Source organism: Stegostoma tigrinum, chromosome 11, assembly GCF_030684315.1.
Source record: "Stegostoma tigrinum isolate sSteTig4 chromosome 11, sSteTig4.hap1, whole genome shotgun sequence".
NCBI lineage: Eukaryota > Metazoa > Chordata > Chondrichthyes > Orectolobiformes > Stegostomatidae > Stegostoma > Stegostoma tigrinum.
Genome location: NC_081364.1, coordinates 43,423,950 through 43,445,346, shown reverse-complemented (window position 1 = coordinate 43,445,346; position 21,397 = coordinate 43,423,950). Strand labels below are relative to the sequence as shown.

Sequence of the window (21,397 nt, the reverse complement as noted above, 5' to 3'; positions counted from 1 at the left end):
CTCAAACATTTTATACATTCTAATATGATCTTCCACTTTTCAACATCACCTTCCCAATCAAATTGGGGAAGGGTACTTGTCTCCTCCTGCTAGTGTCAGTGCATTCAATAATGATCCAGTTTTATCCTGTTTCTAAAGATACTATTCACATATGTGGATCAACACTTAGTGCTCCCAGATTCCCTCACTCTGTGGCACTCAGCAAAAAATGAGCAGCACCTTCATCCCATGACTGCATCAGCCAAAGAGTTCATTCAACCGCTTAAAGCATGCCCCAACTCCTGCAGTTCAGCCACAGAGTAATCTCTCACTGTTTTCGAATTTTTTGGGTTGCATCCTCCTATCTGTTGCACCTTATTTGTTATTAGAGGTCGTGCTATTAGTTCCTTCTCTGAGGATGGCTCTGGCAGGATCCTTCAACATCCATCCATTCAGACACTGAATCAGATGAACAACAAATGCCCGCATCCCAAAGGTCAGAGTTAATTTCATCGTGAGGTTAATAACACACACACTTTGAGGGGGTCAGCTTTCCAAGTGCGCCATTTTTCTTTTGTACTGCATTTATGCAAACGGTTCTTTTCAGATTCAGATCAATATAATTAAGAGAAGACCACAGCAATTTGCTTAAATATGAATGTTTATTAAGTAATAATAAATGAGTATAGTGGTAATAGTAGTAGAAGAGAAAAGAAGAAAAAGTAACACAGCCTTCTAGAAAAAGCAACAAGTCTCACAAGCCCTCCTGCCCATTGGGGGCACCTCAATCAATGGCTGGTCTGGAGGCTGAGGTTCATTCCTGGCACTGTTCACGGCTGAGCCAAGGTGAAGTCCCATGATTTGGGATAAAACTTTCTCTTATATAGTGTAACAGACAGCCAGCACAAAGAAAGCAGATACAAAAACACAGCTACAGAAAAACAAGTTGCAGGTGTCATCTTTGGCCCATAAAGGAATATTAACAAGACACATCCAAGGTCTTGCAGCTTGTTGAGTATCATCAACAATTTTAGCCATTCAGCCTACTCTGTACAATTTATCTTCTCACGCAGCTGTCAAATATCATAATTAACTTTTAGCCCTTCAGCATCCTGTACAGACCCCAGCTATTCACAACATATGTTAATGATTGGGATGAGACAGCAAAATATAACATCTCCAAGTTTGCAGATGATACCAAGGTGGTTGGGAGGGTGAACTGCGATGAGGATGCAGAGATCCTTCAGCATGATCTGGACAGCTTGGGTGAGCAGGCAAATCAATGGCAAGTACAGTATAATTTGGATAAATGTGAGGTTATTGGAGCCAAAAACAAGGCAGCCAATTACTACCTGAATGGCCATAATTTAGGAGAGGGGACAGGGGAGTGTGCAGTGTACAGCAGGTCCTGAGTGTCCTTATGCACCAGTCGTTGAGGGCAAGTGTGTCAGAGCAGGAGGCGGTAAAAAAGGCAAATCGTACACTGACCTTCATTGCAAGAGACTTTGAGTACAGGAGCAGGGAGGCATTGCTGCAGTTATACAGGGCCTTGGTGAGTCCACATCAAGAATATAGTGAGGTTTTCGTCTCCTTTTCGGAGGAAGGATGTCCCTGTTCGAGGGAGTACAGCAAAGGCTTACCAGGCTGATTCTTGGGATGGCAGGACTAATGTATAAAGGAGAGATTGGCTAGGCTAGGATTGTTTCCACTGGAATTTAGACAAATGAAGGGGAATCTCAGACAGACTTATAAAATTCGAAGAGAACTAGACAGGATTGACACAGAAGGATATTGCCAAAGGAAGGTGTGTTCAGAGCTAGGGTCACAGTATCAGAATTTGGGGCAGACAATTTAGGATGTAGATGAGGAGACATTTCTTCATGCAGAGTGGTGAGCCTGTGGAATTCATTACCACAGGAAATAGATCATAGAATCCCTACAGTGTGGAAACAGGCCCTTCAGCCCAACAAGTCCACATTGACCCTCAGAGCAACCCACCAGACCCATTCCCCTATAACCCACTTAATCTACACATTCCTGAACACTATGGGCAATTTAGCATGGCCAATCCAACAAACCTGCACATCTATGAACTGAGGGGGGGGGAGAAACCAGAACACGGGAGGAAACCAGAGAGACAGGGCAAGAATGTGCAAACTCCACAGTTGCCTGAGTGTGGAAATGCGCCTGGGTCTCTAGAGCTGTCAGGCAGCAGTACTAACCACCGAGCCACCATGCCGCTCCTTTCATTGTTGATACCAATACCTCCCGAATACATTCAATGTTATGTCCTATCACCAAACATCTTTAGCTGGTTGATTAATGACAAGTTCTGAGGAAGGGTCACTGGACCGGAAAGGTTAACTCTTACTTCCTTCACAGTTTCTGCCAGACCTGCTGAGCTTTTCCAGCAACTTTGTTTTGTTCCTGATTTAAAGCATCCGCAGTTCTCTAAGTTTTTATTTTGCTTCGTTAATGATCTTGGCCCCTTACAAAGTCAGAAATGGGGAAGATTTTGCAAATCTTCAGATAATGTAGACCAGTGAATAAAGTTCCCAACTTCTGATTACGCACCAGCTATTGTTGCAACACTGTGCATTATGTATGGATGTTACGATAACATTGATCCCTTCACAGTCAAACTGGACGCTGAGACTTACAGTTTAGACTGAAATACAGGTTGCACAGTACCTGACTTGGTTTTACAGTATGGAAAGAGGCCCTTCAGCACATTGCACATATGCTGGTCATTAACCTCCTATTTATTCGAGTCCATTTTCCATCATTCGACTCATAGCCTTGTGCACTTTGACACTTCTGGTGATTCAAATTGAAAAAAAATAGGCAATGCTGCAAGTGCACTGTTGGCAAGGTAAAATGTGCAAGTGGAGAATGCTTAAGTACCATCACCTCTCTATACTATCCTCCCCTCCCTTTCTCTCTCCTCCTCCCCTTCCACCCCCCCGCCCACCAAGTGTGAAGAGCTCATGGACTTGGATCAAAGTAATCCAAGCAAATGCCTGTCACATACCTTCCCTTCCTTAGGCAAGAAACTCAAATTTGAGCCAATTTCCCCACTTGTCTTAACTATGCTCATGAGAACCATTTCCTATTCCATCAACCTCATTCTCACTAACGTGATCTCACAACTCCAGCACTGTTGGTGTCTCCTTTAAATTAGCCACCATAATCCATTTCTTTAAAAAAAACCTTCAACCCACTATATATGCAACCTACCATCTCATTTCCAATTGTCCTTTCCAAGCAAAGTGCTGTGACCCTGCAAATCAGTTTTGCTATCTTTTCTGAAGCCCCATGTTTGAATCGCTCACATCAGGTTTCTGCTCATTGTGCCTACGCACCTCTGATCAAAGTTTACAAATAACATCCTACTTGACTGTGACAAAGGTAAACTTTCCTCATTATTCCTGACTTACAGTAACTCGTGACAACTGGTCCCACAATTTTCCTCCAATGCTTCTCCGTGGTGATGCAACAGGGTGGGTCTGCTCATATAGCTGACCATTGCTCTCAGAAATGGATTCTATCCCAATTAATGCACGTTATCACTCGTGATGCCTCAGGTTCTCTCTTTAGCCCTACTTGTTTCATCTGCATATTTTCTCAGGGGTTACTGTTAGTTCTCATATGTTTGCTGATGACACCCTACAGCACTAACACCTAATTCACTGTTGCTAAATGATCAGAGTGAGTCTGAGTGAAATCATTTCTCCAACTAAATAATGCCAAGACAAAAGCTACTGTTTTTGGTCAACACAACAAACTGCCCAGCTGCCAACTCCATTCCCTTTACAGGGAATGAGAGATTAAGTCCATCTGTTCTTAACCTCGTTTTGACATCAATGTGAGCTTCAGACCTCATTTGAGCCATCACTAAGATTGTCCACACCCACCGCATTGCTCAACAGCCCCTGTCCTGGCTCATTTGAACATAAGAACAGGATGCAGGAGTAAGCAATTCAGACTGTGGAGCCCACTCCACCATTTGATATGATCACGGATGATTTCATCTTGGCGTCAACTCCACTTTCCTGCTGCTCTCCATAACACTTCAACCTATTAATTAAAAATCTATGTCCCCTTCTTAAATTTACTCAATGTCACATCAACCATATTCTGATGTAGTGAATTCCACTGACCCTTTACTTCTGAAACAATCATTTATATTTTACTACCTTTAGACTAGACTACTCCAATGCTCTCCTGCTGGTCTCCCACATTCTATGCTCTATAATCTTGAGGCCATCCAAAATCCCACCACTATCTTTTTGCAGCAAACCTTGCCCTTCTATCACCCAGCCCTTGGATGGTTGATCTACATTGGGTCCCAGTTAAACCCATTTCTTGATTTTAAAATTCTTATCTTTGTTGACAAATCCCTCTAAGGCCTTACCCCCTTCCAATCTCTCATCTTCTCCTGCTTCAAACATCTCAGGAGATATAGAATGCTGATCTGCATGAATTTAACCGCTTGCCTTATTGATGGCCGAGCCTTCGGGTACTTCAATTGTAAGCACTGAAATTCAATACCTACATCTCTCTGACTCTGTAACTTGCTCTCACCTTTGAGATACTCCTTTAATTCTAATACCTTGAGCAGGCTTTTGTACACCTGACCTATTATTTCTATGTGCTTCACTGTTATTTACCTGTTCTATAGCACTCCTATGAAGTGTCTGGGACACATCATGCCAAAAGAGCTTTACAAGTTGTTATTGACTAATGCACAACCCCTGTACAAGAGTGTTATTGCTCATTTTATTATTGTATTCTCAACTTCTTTTGGAGTATTTGCAAAGGGATGAAAGATACTGTACATTTCAGAATTTTTAAAAAATCAGTTCTAACAGTTTCTGATATGGTGCTTCATTGTACTGCATATCACAAGGAAAATCATTTTTGTCGCAATCTTTACAGCTTTGTAAAAAAATTCATAACCAAAAATTGTAATGTGTGGCATCTGGATAACTTTCTAGTTTTGAAATGCAAGTCAAGTTTTCAAATTAATTAACTAAGGACATTAGGCAATGCAAGTTTAAATAAACCAGACATATTTGTTCAAGCTAATACTCCATTCAATAAATATATAAAATGTGAATTGTAACAGAACAAAATCTTACTTGAAAATTTGACAAAAATAATTATTTTGAAACACAATATGATCTCTTGCTGTCTTAAAAACAATCTTAACTCAATAATTACAATGCATGAAATTAAGAAAAGGAATGACATGCGCCAGTTTCCTTTAGATGCCATTCTTACTATCTTTATATTGGTGACTCAGTTCATTTCGCAATTCAAACATAATATATAGACAATGCACCCTCAGCAATTTATGGCCTGATGTGATACCAGCAAATGTATTTATGTTCAAATCCAAGTCTGTTAGAAAGTGACAAAGTCTAGTATACTGAGAAACAGATCAATACTTTTCCTAAAAGCATTTCTGTATAATTTGTTCAGAATGTTTTCAAAATCAGTCAAGTTGTGAAATGGAGTTTGAAAATCACTGTTTGAGGTGTTGTTATATCAGCCACTGCCAATTCCTGCCCATTTGTAAGGCCTAACTCTGGAAAACAAAATTTCAATTTGAGATTAAAAATCGATTCTTCATAAGAAATCAATAAACAAGCACGTACAAATGTTTACTGGAAAATGATTTTTTTTAAGAAATGCATTCCCACTGCTGGTTATCAATTGAAATAATACTGTTAATTCATGGGACGTAACTATTGCTGGTGAGTAAATGCTGATCTTGCCATCATAACTGCTCTCAAGTGGTAGTAATAGGTACACCTACAGTGCTGTTAAGTGATCCAGCAAGAGCAAAGGGATGGCAATATGGCTCCAAGTCAAGATGATGTGAAACCTGGAGGGCATCTGCTCCCTGTTTTCGTGACATTACAGCTGTCATGTTTGGAATAGAAATAGAGAATGTGGGAAAAATTCAGTGGGTCTGGCGGATTCTGTGAAGAGAGAAGCATAGTTAAATGTATCAATCCAATCTGATTCTTCTTCAGAACTTTTTCCACAAAAAAAAATGGGAAGACACTGAACAAATGAAAAAAAAGTTATAGAGTCAAGACAGAAAGTAGTAAGTTCAGAGGTGACACTGAGTGTGCCAAGGCAGCCCAGTTGTTGGATTTTGGAAGGGAGGTAAAAGCAGGCTGCGCACGGTTGGGGGAACAATGAGATGGGGAGCTGTGGAAAGGATTAGCAGTTCTGGAAATAACAGCTCGATATTCAGCGTGGGATCATGATCCAGGAAGAGATAGGAGGTGGTGTCTGAAAGTGGCACTCAGCTGCTGCGAGGTGGCACGCTGGACAACAGCTCACTCCATCAGCAGGCTTGATAACGTCAGGGTTGGACTGGAGTGAATGGAGTGCAGCAAGTTCAGGAGGAGTCAGGTTAAATTGGGAGCACAAAAATTAGGATGGCTAATGTCATGGTGGCAGTTTGAGGAAGAGATCAAATTCAGGGAATGGGTCCAGGTGGAAGGGAAGAACTTGAGTTGGATAAAGAGGGTCTGTGTGGCAGGTTGTGGACTCCTCTCCAGAGAATTGGTCAAGGAGTAGAAGGTGATGGAAGGAGAATTCAACATCATGTTGTGCCTAAAGTTCATCCAGGTGGGGGCTTAAAGGACTAAAATGAAGTTATATGCTGAGCACAGATTGTTCAGAGGCGGAAGATAAGACATTATGCTGAACATACAACAGGATATGGGATAAGAAGGTTTGGAGTTAGGGAAAAGATGGAATTCAGAGGGGCAATTGTCTGTGAAAGTCTGTGGAGCTTGTGTTTTTCAACATCTGAAAGGAAGAGAATAGGTTTCTTGTTAAAGTATTGAATGAGACAAAAAATGAAACGGACTGTGGAACCAGGCAACTTTGAGACAGTGCCAAGGGAAAGGGAGTTTAAAAGGGTGAATGTAACAGCACGTGGCACTGAGTGTGGATCTCAGGCTATGTTGTGGCCAGCTGTCTGAGGATCAATGTCTGTCTTGGGGATAACCCAAAATCTTGGGTGGTAGATGAACCACGAGGGATGGAACTTTAGACAGAATCTGTGGGGTGAGTCAAAGCCAGACACGTTCTTGAGGAAGATCTGGCTGCAGAAGTGAGTTTAGGCAAACACTTTGACAAGTTCATGATCAAACACTGGGAGGAAGATAGAAAGCAATGAAGGTGAACAGACTGAAAGACAATCACGGAAGTCTTGGGGAGAGCACCAGAACATCATTATGTTGAGTGTATCCAAAAGTGGCAAAAATTAAAAGTGAAAAATACTGCAGACGTTGGAAATCTAAAATGAACACAAAATGCTGAATAAACTCAGAAGGTCTGACAGTACTTTGTGGAGACAGTAACAGAGTTCACCACAACATAGCCTGAGATCCACACTCAGTGCCACGTGCTGTTACATTCACCCTTTTAAACTCCCTTTCCCTTGGCACTGTCTCAATAACGTGAGGAAAAACTTTCAGTCAGACGGTTGTGGGATTCTGCAACTCATGGTCTGTAAGGGCTGTTGAGGTAGAAACCTTGACAACATTTAGCAAATGCTTCTGGCTTACTAATGTCATTTAGGGAAGGAAGCGCACCTAGTATGGCCTACACTTGACTCCAGACTCTCAGCAATGTGGTTGAATCTTAAATGCCCTCTGGGTAATGAGGGACAGGCAATAAATGCCAGTGCAGCTGGAGATGCCACATCCCATGAGCAAATTTTTAAAAAATGTAGACGTGCACTTGCAATGTCAAGGCATGCAAGGCTATGGACTTAGTGCTGCAGAATGGGATGAGAATAGTTTGTGGCTGTTTTTGACTGGCACAGACATGATGAGCCAAATGGACTTCTGCTGTGCTGCACATGGTAAGACTTTCAGTATGAAAAACTCAGTAATGAAAACCTCTGCTTTTATTGCAAGGTTAGAAGGTACTTGCAAAGAAGCCCTTGGTAAATTGCTGCAATGCATTTTGTAGATAGTAGATACAATTGTCACTATGTGCTAGTTGTGCAGGAAATAAATGTTTATTGTGATATGTGTGTGTAGAATGACATTCATGTGAGCTGTTTTGCCCTGGATGTTCCAGAGTTTTCAGTATCATTAAAACTGCACTCATCCTTTAGGACATAGGACATTAGTGGACCGCATGGGCTTTTCCCAAAACTGATGAAAGCTTCACGGTTGTCCTTGGACTCTTAATTCCAGATTTTAAGTGAATCCAAATTCCACCCTCTACCATAGCATGATTCAAACTCAAGTCCCCAGAATGTTATTTGGATCTTTATATTAATAGTCTAGTGATAATACCAGTGGTCGTTGATTTCTTCAGTAATGGTTATGCCATTGAGTGTCAAAGTAAGATGTTTAAGATTCTCTCTTGTTGGATTTGGTCATTACCTGGCATTAAAGTAGTAAAGCAACATTTGCAGAAGATCATTTAATACAAAACAAAACATAATGCTTCTGGCAATGCAAGTGACTGGTAGGCTTAATGAACCAGAAGGTCAGAGACTGCCTCACATTTCTGCACATTTAAAATCAGTGTGAGGCACAGTGAAACAACTTAAAAAACAAAACCACCTTTCTCCAAAACAAAAGTTGCTTTCATAAGAATGTGGAAGCAAAAAATCTTGGCAAAATGAGAAACAGAGCTATGTTATTTCGTCTACCTTTAGCTCTTAACATGCTAACTGTTAGCACTTGTTATTAATACATCCCTGAGATATTAAACAAGACAGTGACTTTTAAGTACTCACGGAGTTCTAAAAGTTTATTTTTCAGGAATCTAGACTAATAATATCAAGCAATCAGAAATGTTAAGTGAGAGACAAGAAAACTGCAGACGTTGGAATCCACGGGAGACTAACAGGAGGTTGGGAGAACACAGCAGGCCAGGCCAGACCAAGAAAGCATCCTTTCCCCCAGAAATACTGAGTGGTCAGCTACACAAGAACAATGCTTAGCAATCTGTAAGTACAGCAACATTTTACTAGGTGGAAGAACGTCACAAAATCCCAAGGACTCCAGCATCTTTACTAACCTTTCAGAGTTTTTGAAAGATTTGGTCTAGTCCTTTCTTCAATTGATGCTATAGTCTGCAAAACAAGAGCTGACATTAGCTTTCAATGCTGCAATCTCTCAAATTCTTTTATTTATACGTCATGAATCAAGTTATTACAGAAATAAATGTCTTACTTGTAAATAGAGTGTTTTATTCTTTCCATCTAAAGTTGCAGTGATAGCTGGAGATTTCATTTGTCTGTGAAGAATATGGACAAAAATTACTGCGCTGATAAAAATAGGCACTCATCCTCTCTTCAGTAATACCATTTGTGAACAATTAGCTGTAGCTTACTGTCCTTACTTCTTCACTCTTGCTTACATTTGATTTTTGTGCATAATAATTTTAGCAGAGTAGTGATAATAATTTGTATTGACTGTACAATTAACAAAGGTAGAAACAAAGGTTCTGACTAAATGTTGCTTCAGTTCTTTGGAGTAGAATAATTGAGGAGTTCCACTTTGTTGTATTAACTTAATTATTATTTAAATAAAACATGTTGGAGAAACCTAGCAAGTCTGGCAGCATCTTTGGAGAGAAAGCAATTATTGCAATGTGCTTCTAAATTTTTCAGCAATCATTAGCATATTTTGGCCAATGATGGCAGACTGGAGGGGGCATGCCAGTGCCCCATAGTGGGTACGCCAGCGGCCCAGTGTGGAGTGTGACGACAGCCAGGCAATGTCGAGGCCTGCACTGGTCTGCTGCAGAAAACGCTTGGAGAGACTGACTTTTTAAACTTGCTTTTTCGTTTTTCTGACCTATAGTTATACTGTGTATAGTTGTAATGGAAGTTTTTTTCTCGCCTTCATTTCTCTCCTCTGTAATGAAGGATTATACCCAGGTACTCTGCACCCAAGACGATGATGTACATTGCTGACATTATTACAGTAATCTCACAACTGAAAAAGCTGTACCTAGGTACGCTTGTACCCAAGATGGCACAGTAAGTTGCAACTTAAACTTTTCACTGTACTCATTTGAGTACATATTACAATAAAGCTAATTCATTCAAACCATTCAGAAAGGAGTTTAGTCAATAAAAAGATGAAAATATTTCCCAAATATTCTTTTCAGCATCCTGTCTCCGTAATACACATCTAGGCAAACTCGAGTATTCCTTCAATATTCGTCTTGCTCTGATATCACAAAGTATGCAAAACCTTGTGGGAAAAATTGGGCCAAGCCTTAATCGCAAGTGACAGTATGTCCACAAGACAACAACTGGGATGATACACTAAAATACAGAGACCTAAAAGAGAAGGTGAATATTAAAAGGGATGCTTACAGTGAAGCACTTTGAGTCAAGTAATCTAGGAGCTCTTGAAGTTTTGCAGATGGTGAAAATTGTAGATCCTGAGGTACCTGGCTGCAGGCAGGACAGTTTTCCTTGAAGTAAAAACATAGAAAAATAGAAAACGTAGAACTATCTCAGTTCCTAGTTTTACAACTCCCAATAGTTAAAAGGTTAAAACAAACATTCCTTCAGGCAAATGGATACATTTCATTTGTAAAATTATAGGGAGACATTTATAAAAACTTGACTAATACTTGATTCTTATTGAAATTTTCCATGTTGTTCACTATTTAAGGTTGGACATGTCACAATTGAAGAGAACATACATTTTAATAGTTTTTTTTTCAAGACTTAAGCCTCTCACATAAAAAGGTAGGATGTTTACTTTTTACACTTCAGTATTTTCTTGTGCATTTAATACATGGGATAGTGCTCCCACCTACCCACTCTGGCCTGTAGAGCATTGCAGAGTGTAAACCAAAATATTGTTCATGTCTTTGCTCCAAAGCAGGGGTTAAGACCCTAGGCACTGTTATCACATGCATAAGGAGTCAGGCCATACAGTGCAAACACTAATAACACTTCATGCTGACAGCTACACTCTTTCAAATATTCACATATTAAAGATATCATATAAACATGAAAAATTGTAATTAAAACACAGAAGCAGTGAATTGCATATCTCTCACCATTAGATAAAGGCTTATCTATCACATTATAAAGTCAAATACCCACCTTGCGTTCTGCTTCAAATGTGTACGTGTAGAGGCCGTCAACATCATTGAAGACCAAGTAGTTATTCAGAGGAATATATGCACTGAAAAAGTAACACTGTGCAATTTAATCATGTCTGTTTACAATAACGGTTTATAAAAGTCATGACTAAGTGAATTTTTAAAAAGTTTACCTTGATGCAATTTTGAAGACTTCAGTTGCACATACAGCTGAGGAAGAAAATACTCATTTTAAAAAGCTCCATTTGTCTCAAAATTAATTTCATGTATTTCCAAAAACGCTTAACACATTCAATCTGTAAGTAATAACCAATATTAACAAATTATAGTCCTAAAGTAAAGTTAGTATCCAGTTTCCACTAACATTTACTTAAGATGGCCGACAAAAATTTTGAAATTGTTGTTATTTGCTTGCTTATATTTTGTTTTGCACTTTTACGATGGAAAAGAAGATTTTTAAAGACTACATTCTGGGAACAAATTTACTTAAATCTGGTGTATTACAATGCTAAGTTACAAAATGCAAGTGGTAGTTAACAATGTGCCAGTTTTGTTCTGCTTGTACATATCTGATTGGTTCATGGTTCATGAGAGACAGGCTGCCACCTGTTGTTTCCACTGGGTATTACGATAAAGTTTTTCCAGAAGTTCTCTCCAAAGAACCAAAATTCATGCTTCTTGAAGGGAATTTTACATAGTCCAAAATGTAAATAATAACCCCCAAGTCTTTTCCCCACCCCCCCATAGTGAATTTATTATGCAACCAATTACATCACAAAGATTTATTAAGGCATGAAATACTGAATTCAGCTATGATTGCTCAGCCCTCTATTGACTGAAGTTCCACAGACAATTTCATTTTTAAAGGTAGCATCAAATTTGGGCCAAGTTTTCATCATAGAATATTGCACTTCATCTTGAACTGTAGTGCAATAAGAGTTCTGAGGAGAAGACTCACCATCTGTGGTTAAACAAAAATATAGCACTACTAATTAATAGAAAAAGCACATCACTGCATATGATGAGGAAAGACAACTAAACAGAATAAGTAAACAATGGGTTAAAAGTTCAGACAGACAAACATAAAATGATAGTAAGAATTTCTGTACATATTAAGAAAGAAAGGAACTAACCAACCGAACACTGGCCCAATTGATAGTCAGTCTGGGAAATTAATAATGGAAAATAAGGAGATGGAAGATAAACTGCACATGTATTGCTTTCACTTGAGGAAAGAAAACAATCAAGGAATGTTGAGTAAATTCAGTGTAACAGCAAGCTGACATGCTCATCATCTGTTGGACTTAATCATAGGTCATAAAAGAAGTGGCGAGACTGGTTGATACATCGGTTTTAATATTCCAAAATTCTCTAGATTCAGGGAAGGCTCCATTAGATTGGGAAAAAAAAAGTGAATTTAACTCCTTTATTCAAAAAGGGAGAGAGACAGAAAGTAGGAAACTACAGGCCAGTTAGCTTAATACCCTCCATTACAAAGTTGTCAACTTTTGACCATTGATATAACTTAATTAGATGAAAGTGTGCCATATTCTTTGATGACAAAGATAGACAGGAAAGCAAGTGTTCAACAGGCTATGAAGAATCAAGAAATTAGAGGTTAAGAAATTGGACTAAGTTCAGGGAATGAAGTAGAAGGAGGAAAAACAATGAATTTACCCATTTTCGCAGGAAGAAAATAGGAAGCATATTATCTAAATAATGCGAAACTGAAGAACTCAGATGCAGAGGAATCTGAGTGCCTTGTATGCAGTACAGCAAGTATTGCAGAAAGCTATTTATTGCAAGAGGAATGGAATAAAAAGTAGACATATAATGCGCCAGTCACAAAAAGGCAGTGGGTGAGACCAGAGCAGGGGTACTATGTACAGTATTTGCTTCTTTAAGAAAGAATCTAAATACACAGTAAGTAGTTCAGAGACTTGTTAGACCAACAGCTGGAATGGGTGAGTTGTCTCAACAGTAAAATCAGGACATGCTAGGCTTACATAAGCTAGATTTTAAAGAAGTCAATTTCAAAATAGACCAGTGCATGGGGAAGCAGCCTTAGAGCAGTGCAACAGTCAGCGAGCCTGGACAGAGACCAGCACGGAGGAGGCAGTCCTGGGACTTGTGTTGGAGCAGCTGAGTGCTGGTACTGTGGGGTCTGGAAGGTGGGAGCGGAATGGGGACGGCTGTTGGACTGGGATCTGGTGCAGATGGTCAGATCATGTGGAGGCCCTGCACTGAGCTGCTGCAATGTAATGCTTGTTTGAAATTTTTTACCGTAATGCTGTAATGGCAATTCTTTAGTGACGTCTGATTTCTAACTTATTTTTTAAACTCTATAACAGTGCAATCACATTTTATTTCTCTTTTGTATCCAATATTTGTACGTAGATACATGTACCTAAGATGGCGCCATTACAAGCAGACATTGTAAAATATTTTCACTGTACTTTTCAGGAAGGACATACTGGCGCTGGAGTGTGTCCAGCAGAGATTCACACGGATGATCACTGGAATGGTAGGTTTAATGTACGATGAACGGCTGAGGATCCTGGGATTGTATTCATTAGAGTTTAGAAGGTTGAGGGGAAATCTAATAGAAACTTACAAGATAATGTCTGGCTTAGAAAAGATGGACGCTGGGAAGTTGTTTCCGTAAGGCAGGGAGACTAGGACTCGTGGACACAGCCTTAGAATTAGAGGGGGTAAATTTAAAATGGAAATGAGGAGACATTTCTTCAGCCAGAGAGTGGTGGGCCTGTGGAATTCATCGCCATTGAGCGCAGTGGAGGCCGGGACGTTAAATGTCTTCAAGGCAGAGATTGATAAATTCTTGATCTCACAAAGAATCAAGGGCTACAGGGAGAGTCCAGGGAAGTGGAGTTGAAATGCCCATCAGCCATGATTAAATGGCAGAGTGGACTCGATGGGCCGAATGGCCTTACTTCCACTCCTATGTCTTATGGTCTTACTTCTAAAATGGAGTACATGACATTAAAAGGATATACTATTCTATCCTATACGTTCCTGACAGATCTTGCCAGGGTGTGTTGAAAAAGATGTATTATCTCGTGGAGATTCTAGGAGGAGAGTGCTTGAAAAGTGTAAGACACAGCAATTAGGAGACTTTTGTTCTTCTTGCAGGGCTGTCTCTTTGGAATACTTTTCCCAACAAGGTGGCAAAAACAAAGTTCTTAAGTATTTTCAAGGCAGAGGTACACCGATTCTTGATAAACAAGGGGATTAAATATTATCAGGAGAGGCAGGAATGTGGAGTAACCAGATCAGCCATAATCTTGTTGAATGACAGAACAGCGTCAGGGTGCCCAGGCAGTCTATTTCTGCTTGTAATTAGAATTTACATTACTCCTTCAGAAGTAGGATTAACATGACAGACCTCCTGTCAGCACTAAACCTGTTGGGACTATAATCTAGTGTCACGTGACTTCTAACGTCATGTCTTAACAGTGATCAGTCCTATACAAAGAACAGATGATGAAAGAAAGCTAAACTGAGGACAACATTTGTATTTGCTATCTCCATTAGCTGCCACGAACCAGATTTTTACATTTGCTTGTCAGAAATGCATTTACCATAATTGCTTTAAAAAAAGGTGTGGTTAAATTGCTGCCAGTTCACTCAGAAGCAATGATGCAACGCTGACTAATGATCAAACAAAATTTTGATTTTAAAATTCTAATCCTCAATTTTAAATAAGACATCATCCTCCGTGATCTGCGTTCCTGTAACTCCAATAGTGTGTCCATACCCAATGCTAATTGCTTCACCACTGGCAGTGGTGCCTTCAATTGCTTAGGCCCCAGGCTCTGGATTTCCTTCCCTATACAGCTCTACTTCACTTTCCTCATTTAAGACACTCCTCAAAACTGGCCTTTCTAAGCAGGTTTTCGGCCACCCAACTGGACGGCTCCTTATCTGGCTCTGTCATACTGTGTTTAATGCTTCTTCAAAGTGCTTTGACTACCTCATTACATTAAAGTGGTTATACAATTATACGCTGTTGCAGTTTTAAGTAAAATTCCTAACATAAATAAAACAATAGCCCATCCGTTCACAATGAATCATAAAGAATCAGAATTTCAGGATCAGAGAATAGTCATTCAGAAGGATCTATCTTATCCATGGTGGTTCCCTACGAGGGCAGTTTATTTTGTCTCACTGTCATTTTCTGTTGTCAAGCAAATTTTCTCTCTCCCATTGCTTATCCAATTTCACTTGCAAAGCCAAAAATGAACCTGCCTTGACTACACAACCAGATGTTCTAGATCTTGACCACGAGCTACATAAAAAAGAATTTTCCCATGTTGTCACTGACCTTGTGTTCGCGACCCTTTCGCCAATTGGATTATTAGGTAAGGACAAACCATTCTGATAACTATAAAGCACGGAACTGTTTAAAGTTTCTTGGTCCATTTAAAGCATTTATGGAACCTTTAACGATCATAAAATTAAATTGGGTAACTTGCACTGATATTGTACATTCCTACTTCCATAAATATAAGTCTCATACATAAAAGCTCAGTTGAAAATATTACTTAACAATTAACTTTACCTGCAATTACTGCATTGGTAGATGCTACTGCAGGGATAATTCTTTTAATAACACCTGGAACAAACAATTAAAATGTCCTATCAATATGTATTTAGATTTATAGCAATATAAATGCACATAAATTCATATTCTTATTTTATAGGACATACCTTGAGTGAGCCTATATGTTATACCCGTTATGTTAAATTGAGCAGCTCTTTCAAGTGATTTCTGAAAGACCCACTGGATATGCTCTGGATCATCACCATCCAGTGCAACGCCCTCTGTAGGAAAAATAAGATTCTTCATTTTGGTAAAAAAAGTATACTGCACACAGTACATGAGAAATAAGTGGATCTCAAAATTAAGCCTCAAAACTGCTCAACATTTTCTTTTTGATTCAACAAGTTAATAAAATTGCAAAATTAGAACACTTCCACTTCAAATCCTCTCGAATACAACACTTGATACTTGCAGGAAAAGCTGGCAAAATAAGCCAACTTGCCAAAACATCACCGACAAAAGGCAACTTCTCACACATTCCTTGTGTGATTTTCTGTTTCAAATCACTTCTGATTTCAATTTGGAGTAGGATGTCCTATTTAGCTGCAATTACTGAATGATGGATAATTAGTGCCTAAGCTCCACGCTCAGTTTAATGCGCGATTAAACCAATTCAAGTCTACATCCTTCTGCAAGTCCATTTCTACAGAGCACTGCTTCTACAGCGTACTAAATTTGAAGCTGGAACATGGGAAAATTTTAAAGTTTATAGTGAGGTAGGAAGTGTTGTTCTATTTATAAAAAAAATGAAGCAGTCTGAGAGAAGGGGAAACCACAGGGCTTGACAGCTGAGGTCTGGAGATACTAATTAAAATGAATAGTTTAAACAAGATGCTAATTAAATACAATCATCAGAGATGGCCAGCTGAAACATGTTTTCAATTCCCATGCCACATGGAAACTGTAGCTACCCAAGTCTGAGCACAGAATTTCTTCAGCTTGAAGGGCAGCTGGAATCACTACAGTGCACCAGAACAGTTTCCTGGATTGCACATTCCAGGAGTTGGCTAGCTCATGTTGGACTCTTTTTCCCTGTAATAAATGGATGGCGATTCAGATAAGGAAGAGGAGGCATGTAGTGCAGGGGTTTTTGGTTCTATGACTTCTAACTTTATTCATAAAATTCCTGATTTATATGTATAGTAGTGCATAGTCCGGGACTTTGGAATGTGCCTGCTGCAACACTCAGTCAAGGTAACTCCTTGCCCTCGAAGACCAAAAAGCATCTTTCACCGAGCTGATGGTCCTCCAGGCGCAGTCGGTGTTTGTCTCAGTAAACATTCTGGGGAACAGACCAGAGAGCATAGAGTCTTGTGTCATGCAGCTGCTCAGGACAAACTATGACAAAAACCACTGCATCTCTCTCCAGGCTTCTTTGCAAAGGCACATGCGATCGTGTTTCCCCCCCCCCCCGCCCCACCAAAAAAGGGCAGTGTGCCATTGCAGAGAGTCTGGGCACACATGAAGGATCTCACACATAGTGCAGGGATGAAAACAGTCAATGACAAAATGGTCTGAAAAGGTTCTGTTGAGGAATTATATAGTTTGTATTATGACAGTACAAGGGGTTGGAAAAATACTGCAGTTTTTATCCTCTGGTGACATATAAACATTCCAGGCCATTTCAGTGGTGGGATTGCAAAACTAAGGAGATGAAAACAGTTCATTTTTTAATTCTAAATCTAACAGCCGCCCATGAGCTAGCATGCTGACTTTCATTATTGTACCCAAGTACCAGTGGTACTTGGAGGAGTGGGAGGACAGGAGTGGGCATGTGTGTAAATATGACAGAGACCATGCGCGATAGAGAGAGACAAATATACACACAAAATTACCCAGTTAATGACCATTTTAAAATATATTTTATTGAAGGGAATGGGTGCAAGGAAAACCCCAGCTTTACCTTGTTCTTGAAGGTGCAAAAGGCAGAGTTTTGCACAGGTTGGTGAAGAGACTGCAGAAGGTGGTGACTAGGGACAAGGCCAGTAAGACCCAGCACATGCACTGACAGTATTGTTATCAATCATCTCAATATCATGTGACTGATGGCAAGATCCATCTTCATCAGGATCCCAAAGTGTCAGCCGATGAAAGAAGTTGCATTTCTCTAAACTATGGTTTAGCAGCAGGGGTAGGGACAGGCGGCAGAACTTATCTGCAAGGCCCAGCACCATCATGTCAATCTGCAGCAGACTGACTTAGACTGATAAAGACTAAGAATGTTCTCCTTAATACATTCATTCTCTTTGAAATTGCCACAGCACCTGACACAATGATAAAGCAACTCTCCCCCGTGCAAATCTCAATCAAGTCGATAGTCCTAAATACAGGATAAACTATTTTTTTTTCCAGTGTTCCTTCTTCCAGCCTGGTATTAAAAGAAGTTATTGAAAACAATTACTAGATCTTCTTTCCTTTCTCTCCTGCCACTCCTCAAATCTTTAGAGATTGGTTGCTCCTCTTCTGTTCTTCCTTTAAGACTTATCACCTCCAATTACAGGCAGCCACTTTTTAATCATTGAACCGTCCTCCAATCATAGATTTAGTCTCTAACAGAGCAGAGAGATCTGAAGAGAGGGAACCGGTGATTGGGGGAGCTGGAGTAGCCAGGGTGAGATGAACAGAGTGGATCCTCCCATGGCAATTCTGCATTCAGTTCCCCTCTTTTGGCAAGGTAGGTACACTTTAAAAAAAACCCTAGCAAGATGCACAAATTGAAAATTGGCCAAGTGACAGAAATGACTTAATTGGATAACTATTAATTATAGTCATCACCTTGAACACTGATGTTGAAGTAACAAACATCTTTAAAATTTGACTGCGAACTTTCATTATGCTAGTTAATGTTTCCAACATTCACTTTAAATTTTGTTGAGGTCTATCCCAAGCAGCTTTGTGATGTGGGACGCACACCAAGACAAACATCAACCACACCTGGAGGACAATCAACTTGGTGAAAGATGTTCATTGGTCTGCCCAAAACTTGGTCTTCCAGAACAAGGAGTTGACCCAGAGTGACTATGCGTATATAAAGCTCTTTCTTAAATGAATAAAGTATAGCTTTGAAATTTAAAAAATTGAGAAGTGAAGAAGGGAGTTGCACATTTTAAGAGTAATTATTACACATACATCTTAACATTGTTTAAGGATATTGATTTTCTTTTTAGCACAAATCCAAAAGATTAGAGTTCGGTAATGTTACCTCCAAGTGGGTTCTCTTTTGGCCACTGCAAAACTCTGACATATTCAATACAATGTTCTGGAAGCCTGGGCATAGAAGCAATGGTGCACATGGGAAAGTTAATCTGTAAAATAAATCACAAAATTATTTTCATCTCTAGAATAAAATTCTGGATTTATGCTAATTGGCAAACATGAGGTTAACTAAAATAACTGGCCATTTAATATTTCTCAGGCATATGAAACAAAAGCAAAAGTGATATGATTCACCTATAAATTGAATCCCTGTTTCAAACACACCATTTAAGGACAAGGCAAGAGGAAAAATAACCTGAAGCATCTTTCAGTGACTAAAGGCAGAGCAGAACTAAACAGCCCTGGAGTCAGGCTGTGTGTTAGAATGAAGTAATGCATACTGATCCAAGAGGTATTACAATAAATAAAACTATGCATTTAAGCAAGAAAATGAAATAGGAATAAGTATATTGGTAGGACTTCAGACTTGACTGAGGAATCAAAAGAATAAATAGTCAAGAAGTTTAAAATAAAAACTAGGCTGAAGGTCAAAATTGAGAAACGCAAGTAACATATCAGAGACCTGAATTATCTGAAAACATTGAACCAAAGATAGACTTAGACACAAATATTTGAAACAGGAGGGAAGTTTTTGCTTTTGGTAATCTCACTGTCTAACTGATCAGGTCTCAGACTGGATCAGTACTATGTTTGCAAACCTAGAAGTTACCTGAGGAGGGTACAATTCCAGTGTACACTCTATACATGCTGTCAGTCCTGGCAATATAACACGTGCATTACCCTTAAACCCTTCCGTCCCACCGTCAATCAATGGTATAATGGAGCTTGGGTCTAGTGTTCCATCTTCAAAGTTCAGCAGTGATATCTATGGCACATAAACACATGTTCCTTTTAAAATGGAAAGGGTTACAAATAGGCTCCATTCTTGAGTACAGACCTAAGTCGATTTGTACACTAGTTGGAACACAGTACAATATAAAATGGCCATTTATAAATGAGAAAACGTTCACACATCCGTCTTTAAAATTAATATGGGATCTCATTCATAACTATAAGCACACGTAGGTTAGGGTCAACCTATATATAAATGTAAAGCAGGCTACCAGTGAGCAACTCTGGGACATGAAATTAATTCAAAAAGGTAGGACAGATCAAAGCTAATTGGAGAGCAATTTTTTGTGCCACTGGGATAAAATTCTTGTTAGTAGCCAATGCCTTAGAGGAACTGAAGTCTAGGAAAAAGTTGCTTTAGGCAATGAACGAATGTCATTTTTCTGGGGCACACAAAAATGTTTTTTTAGTTTTCAATCAGTTTTACTTACTTTTTAATAATCACTTAATTAAAATTATTATTACAATTCTTACTAGAACATGTCAGAGTGTCAATCACCAGCATACAAATGCTTTCAAAGGATCTTGTGGTGTAGTGGTGCTGTCCTCATCTTTGAGCCAAGAGGCCCAGGTTCAAGTCTTACCTGCCGTGGAGGTGAGTAATAACACTGCCGAACAGGTGATATGAAAATATCTACAAATGCTGAGAAAGAGCACTAATTGTACAGCAGCCTCTGGACTAGAAGGGCCAAGTTCAAGACCCATCTACCCCCTGGAGGTATGTCATAACAGCCTTGACCAGGATGATCAAAATAACTACAGATGTCTACAGTGCCCAGAACAACCACTTAGGGAAAAGAAAGGAAACAGAGTGAAACCAGTTTCATAAACAGGTATTGACAAGATGCTGTCTGGTAATTTAATTAAGTTAATAGTCATTAACCTAATTGTTCCCATCTCAACAAGCCTGATCTGCTGAATGAGTTCAGCATTTTGTGTCTTAAATTCATCTGGTATTTGGGTGACTATTCCGCTGCAGCTAAAGTTTGTTTTTATGGTGATGCTATGTGAATTTCTTCACTGGATTGTTGCCATTTAATTGTTCCCAAATAATTGCTGTTCTCCATTGAACTATTACTGTTACTATTCATACCAACATTCCATTGATCCATCGTCGGGCGATGATAGAATCTAATCCACTAATGACGATATGAAATTCTGAAACAAAAGTAGTACTTTTTACCAAGAGTGAGTTGAATCTCTTTTCCCCATTATGAGTCAATGATTTCCACATTCCAGCTAGATAAAGTTTTGCTATACAAGTATAATATCAAGTGTCTTAAATGATTTGAAATAGTGTGCAAACAATAATGAGTCCAGTTATTGAATATAAGTGAACATAACAATAGGTTTGCACACAAAACGCCACAGAATGACCAATTATTTTTCAAATGTTTTACTAGAAAGGAAAACTGATCAGAACCAAGGAAAGCTTTGTTATTTTATTTAGTATAACGCCCTTTAGTATTAATTTGATATAAACAATTCCGTTTAACCTCTCACTTTGAAGTGTGCACTTTCATAAGCACAGTAAACTCAAGGTTCAGTTAGCACAGGCAAAAAAAAGAG

The 21,397-nt window shown here is 39.3% G+C and overlaps 1 protein-coding gene across 4 annotated transcripts in view; it reads right to left on the bottom strand.

Annotated features, from left to right (window-relative positions):
* Positions 1-622: 622 nt before the first annotated feature.
* uba3 (ubiquitin-like modifier activating enzyme 3) overlaps positions 623-21,397 on the bottom strand; it is a 34,573-nt gene continuing 13,798 nt past the window's right edge. For all 4 annotated transcript variants that reach the window (XM_048547551.2, XM_048547552.2, XM_048547553.2 and 1 more), the window contains 11 exons: positions 20,922-20,986; positions 19,647-19,802; positions 18,924-19,026; positions 15,829-15,942; positions 15,680-15,733; positions 11,274-11,310; positions 11,102-11,183; positions 10,358-10,458; positions 9,204-9,267; positions 9,049-9,103; positions 623-5,569 (listed from right to left, as the gene is read on the bottom strand). In XM_048547551.2, the coding sequence (XP_048403508.2) occupies positions 5,481-5,569; positions 9,049-9,103; positions 9,204-9,267; positions 10,358-10,458; positions 11,102-11,183; positions 11,274-11,310; positions 15,680-15,733; positions 15,829-15,942; positions 18,924-19,026; positions 19,647-19,802; positions 20,922-20,986 (920 nt within the window). In that variant the 3' untranslated portion in view covers positions 623-5,480. The remainder of the gene's footprint in view (positions 5,570-9,048; positions 9,104-9,203; positions 9,268-10,357; positions 10,459-11,101; positions 11,184-11,273; positions 11,311-15,679; positions 15,734-15,828; positions 15,943-18,923; positions 19,027-19,646; positions 19,803-20,921; positions 20,987-21,397) is intronic.